Here is a 5,505-nt window from a genome sequence, read left to right on the forward strand (position 1 = left end):
ATTTTAGAATTTTAAAAAGGGTCTGTTTTTTTTTTAAGGAAAAAAAAACTTATGAAAAATAAAAATTTTCCTTATTGTATGATACATATCCCCATTGCGATTTTACACATACTTATTCTATATGAGGCAATTAGCGAAAGAGTATTAGTAATAATGTGTTTTTTTTTTTTTATTCAGGAAAACCCTGTGATGATTTCACTAGATCACTTGTTGGCAGGCAAAAACAAAGTCCATCTGTTTCAGGCAGGCAGAAACAAGGGAAGGTTTTAGGCTAAGGTGCATGAACTGGTAGCTTTTAGTTTAAGTAAAATGAAATTAAAAGCCTGTATTCAATTTTTATTTTAGTTATGGGTGTAAGTTGTAAATGATTTTCCATAACAGAGATATGGAGTGGACCTAGAAAATGATTTAAGAAATAGTTCTTTTTAGAAGAAAAATAATTATTTTACAGAGGTTTCCAAGATGTTTTTTTTGGTCAGACATTGATTCTTTGGTATTTAAATACAGGTTGAGTACACTCAGCTACAATAAATACCTAGCACCATTTGAAAAAATATGGACTACTTGGGCATTAGGCTGGCTAAACAATGAGATGAACTAGAACATTCTATCACATTTTTACTATATGGATAATTAACTGACTCAAAAATGTAACTAATTTTAGATCTGATGGTAGCAACACACATTGAGTCATCTAGATAATGCAACTCTTTTATGACATAGCTGGCATTCCCAGAAATCTAAAATAATTATGTACATGTCAAAGGAATCTTCTGTTGTTACTGCTTTGAAAATGAAACTACGGTTTAAATGTTTATAGTTACAACTCCTTAGCTACCAGCAGCTTTAAGCGACACGCTGGTAAACTATTGAAATTTGAATAGATTGCTAAGCTATTTATACATATTGATTCGCTGACGGCAGCGGATTTCGTGGAAAGATCAATTTTGATGGCGCCATGTCATCGTCAAGCTCCTGACCAGAAATTTTTGCACACAGTACTAACACTATTTATAGTATAGTATAAAAGCTGTGACCTGGGGCTAGTTTAGTCACAGATATTTTATTTGCCAACAGTTACAGGCAATAAGATCATCAGAACAACTTTAAAAATGAGGTTATTTTTTAACCAGAATGTTATTTCATTTTCTTTGTTGTTTATTTTAAAAATATTTTAAAATGGAATAAAATACAGTAAAAGATTTTGTGAGTTAAAAGACATAAATAAATTTTTAAAAAAAGATATTCATTTTAATATTTATTTTCTTTTAAAACAATTTTTCTTTTGTTTTTCAGTGCTGTTTTTAAAAATACTGGTAAGTGTAAAAATGAATATCTCTATTTTATTGACCACAGTTAACTTGAAATAAGGAAATCCTTTACTCTGTTACATTCAACACAGTATTTATACAAATCTCTAATGCCAGTATCATAATCTATATATATATATATATATATATATATATAAATATATCTCTCTCTCTCTCTCTCTCTCTCTCTCTCTCTATATATATATATATATATATATATATATATATATATATATAATCAGAAAAAAATGTACTATTCTTATTAACCTGCATACAATTATAAAATGTGATGTATACTTTGAGGTAATCCATTTATCTACAAAGTTTATAAATGTTTGACCTATACATATCCTTTAAAGTCAATTTATGTCAGACTCACCCTCTTGCTTCAAATCATAATAGCATATATAATATATATATATATATATATATATATATATATATATATATATATATATATATATATATATATATATATATATATATATATATATATATATATATATATATATATATATATATATATATATATAAAATATATACATTGTTATTTATATATATATATATATATATATATATATATATAAATATATATATATATATACATATATAAACATATATACATATATATACACATATATACACATATATACATATATATATATATATATATATATATATATATATATATATATATATATATATATATATATAGCTAGATTTTAGCATCTATTAACATTTCATTTAAATTTATATGTACTGGTATATTTGATTATATTTTGTTGTAGTAATGTAATCTTTTTTCGTTTATTACAATGGTTTATGTACATTACATATCAAATAGTTACATGTGGAGTTACAACTGAACCTGGCACCCAGGGTTTCCTCAGTTATGATTACATTGAAGGAAGTGAATGTAGCTTTGAAATTGAAAAAGATCCTGGGTATGTTATTCTGTTAATGTAACTTAAGTGTATAAATCTGATTTCCCAAAACTTTATTATTTTAACTATTCATACCCATGGAATATAATTTTCTTAGTGTTAAGTAAAGGAAAAATCATACAATGGCTAATTTACAAAATTTGAGTTTAGTCTCTTTGCATAGTTTTTAGAGTGTCCTTAAGTTGTATCAGATCTGAGAACATTAAAGAAGGTTGGACTTCATAATATCTGTACATTCCTTTTGTATTCTGTGATTACAGAAACAACTGAACTTTATCTTACTACTTTCTTAAAAGTTACTTTAAAAGATATATATATGTATATATGTATATCTATAATATAAGCGGGCTGGTAGTGTGTCAGTCCATCATTGCTATAGGCGCTGATGGCCAGGAAAACAATTTTGTTTGGTGGTGGTTTAAATTACGCCTTGGGTTCAGGGAGCAGAAATGGATTGGTGGACGTTCATGAAAGCGTCCGCACTCAATTTTTGTTTTTGTTTTTCTGTAATTTAATTTTTGTGAATATCCATATTCGCACCAAAGGGCTAACAACACTTGCCCCAAATGCAGGGACCCACATCCGCGCGCAGCGTGGTAAACTCTAAGGTAATATCCATATCCACACCGTGGCGAAGCATGTGTATACGGGCAGCGCGGTGTACTGAAGGAATAAAACTGCTACCGACACCCGCGCATTGCGCTGAAGATATTCCGTCCCAATACTTGAACCCCAATCCGCGCCTAGCTTTGGTAAAGTCTGAGGTAATATTCATATCCACACCGTGGCAAAGCACGGGTATGCAGCAAGTATATATATATATATATATATATATATATATATATATATATATATATATATATATATATATATATATATATACATATATATATATATATATTTATTTACACATATTGCTGTAGCTGCTGTAATACTGATAATGCTGAAGAAATAAGACTAATTTTCTAATTTTTAACCTAAACAAGCCCTTTTGTTTTATGAATCAAATTTACTACATATGGATGATATTTAGCAACATGTTTTAAAATATGCATTTAAAAGTGAGATATTTTTTTTTCTTTTCAGTAGTGGAAAAGGGATAGGTGTCTTTAAATACACAAACAAGTTTGGTCAGTATGGAAAAGCAAACCAATCCCTTCCTTTTCCATTTGATGAAATCAAAGTGGTAAGCGGTAGTTGAACACTTTATTTCAGTTGTAGAATTAATTGATGCTTATTAAAGTGGTAATTTCTAATTAATATTTGTAGTTGGCTAATATTTATGATTTAACCTCTATTTAAAGAAACTTTGAAACCTCATGCATCCGCACAAACAAACATGTGGTGTAGTTTCATATTTGTTCAACAATTTGTTTTACATTATAAGCTTTGATTTAAAAAAAAATTCTTACGTTTCAGGTAAATCAAAAGTATGTAGAGAAAAAGGGTCAGAAAGCTTATGTTGTTGAAGTGAAGAAGACTAAAACTTTAGATTTAAATGATTATTTTAGTTAATTCAATACTTTTGAATACTTCATTTATCAAATAGTGACTGTTCAAAAGCTTACTGTTTGTGCTATTTATAGAATGAACATATTATTATCTTCATTTTATGATAAACGTTGTTTAATACATTTATTTAATACATTTCTTTTATAAAATAAAATAAAATAAAATAAAATAAAATTGTTTTGATTGTTGTAGAATGTTTATAGTTTTATATGAAAACTGCGTCATCGTCAAACTAAGTGATTTGTTTTGTGCTTACGTTGATGTCGTTTTAAAACATATCTGTAATCCTAAAGAAAATCCACATGAAGAGTAGAAGTAAGCATGATTCCTAAAAATAGCTTTATAAATAAATGTACTGTTATTTCAATATCTGAACAAAATAGAGTTATTACAATTTTAATGGGTTGAAACTGGTTAGACACTCACATGGAGTACTTTTGCTACCAGACTTATAGAAGTGGGCGTTTCCTTGTAACTAGTATTGTAACATCAGGTGAAGTGTTTATCCCATCTGCTTTTTTGTTACGTTCGTCAAAAGATTTTAGTTGTAGGTTATTTCCCTTGATTCAGAATTTTTAAAATGGGAAGTAACTAGAATTTAAATGCAAGAATACGCCCCCTTTCCCCTACCCTTTTAGCGTAAAAAAAGCAAAAGGAACGGTAATGTAAAAAAAAAAATGATTTTTAAAAATATGTATAAATATAATACACATGTATTTTTGTATTTTATATTATACATTAATGACAACTCTTCTATTATTAGTCTCTTGCCTGCAGAGGTAAGATTAAAAACTACTGCAGTTTCCCCATAACAAAAAGAACTCGATATTTGATTATTGAATATATTCAATTTTTGTAGTGTAGGCGTAGCAGTTAGATCTAGATCTATATATGATCGAAATGGTGGAATACTTCTCTCGTACAGGTATTGATTTGAACTACGAATGAGGTGTCATTTTTAAACCCTAAATGTAAAGCCGTGAATATATAGGGTCTGAAATCCCAGTTGGTTTACCTTTTGAAGTACATGTTTACTTTTGGAACCTTACTGTTCAAGAGGCAAATGAAGCAGAGTACATTGTTTGACGTATACCTACGTGTTACAGTCTAACTGTTTTGTTGTGTTCTCGTTAAACGCCTCGCTAATTTAACAATACATAGACGATGTAGAATTAAATACGCTCCCCTCCCCATTACCCCGCCAAATATATATATATATATATATATATATATATATATATATATATATATATATATATATATATATATATATATATATATATATATATATATATATAAACAAAAAACAACAATTCAATAAAACATTCTCTAGAAAAATTGACTTTACGCGCACTTGAAAACTTTGGATCACAATGCAACAGTCAGCATAATCATCACTTTATATGAGAAAAGATGTGGCAAGTCAGCTGTGCCTATTTTAGTCGTGAGTGCGTCCAGTGTTTCTTCCAGACTTTTTTCTCCGTGGGGGGGGGGGGGGGGTGGGGGGCGGAGACTAGTAAAAGGTATATATTTTCTATGTAAATTCCGTGGGGGAGGGCGGTAGACTTTCTTCCCCCCCCCCCCCCCCCCCCCGAAGAGATGCCTGGAAGAAACTCGGAGTGCGTCTTACTTTTCGAATATCGATAGCTGTCGAAACTAAATTACCCCCACCCCCTCCCCGCCGCTCCCCAAAACAAACAAAATATAGAAATGCTTCAGGAAAACCGACTTACTCGAGT

General features: G+C 29.4%; 1 protein-coding gene across 1 annotated transcript; it reads left to right on the forward strand.

The window, feature by feature from the left end:
• The first annotated feature begins 999 nt into the window (after positions 1 to 999).
• On the forward strand, positions 1,000 to 3,922 carry LOC131952059 (uncharacterized). Its single transcript, XM_059314542.1, has 5 exons — positions 1,000 to 1,117; positions 1,297 to 1,316; positions 2,155 to 2,254; positions 3,341 to 3,440; positions 3,674 to 3,922. Exons 1-5 carry the CDS (start codon positions 1,113 to 1,115, stop codon positions 3,767 to 3,769), a joined length of 321 nt encoding a protein of 106 aa, XP_059170525.1. The 5' UTR covers positions 1,000 to 1,112; the 3' UTR covers positions 3,770 to 3,922.
• The last annotated feature ends 1,583 nt before the right edge of the window (positions 3,923 to 5,505 follow it).

The sequence above is a fragment of the Physella acuta genome, unplaced genomic scaffold (assembly GCF_028476545.2).
Source record: "Physella acuta isolate Inbredline_101_S28 unplaced genomic scaffold, ASM2847654v3 ptg000848l, whole genome shotgun sequence".
NCBI lineage: Eukaryota > Metazoa > Mollusca > Gastropoda > Physidae > Physella > Physella acuta.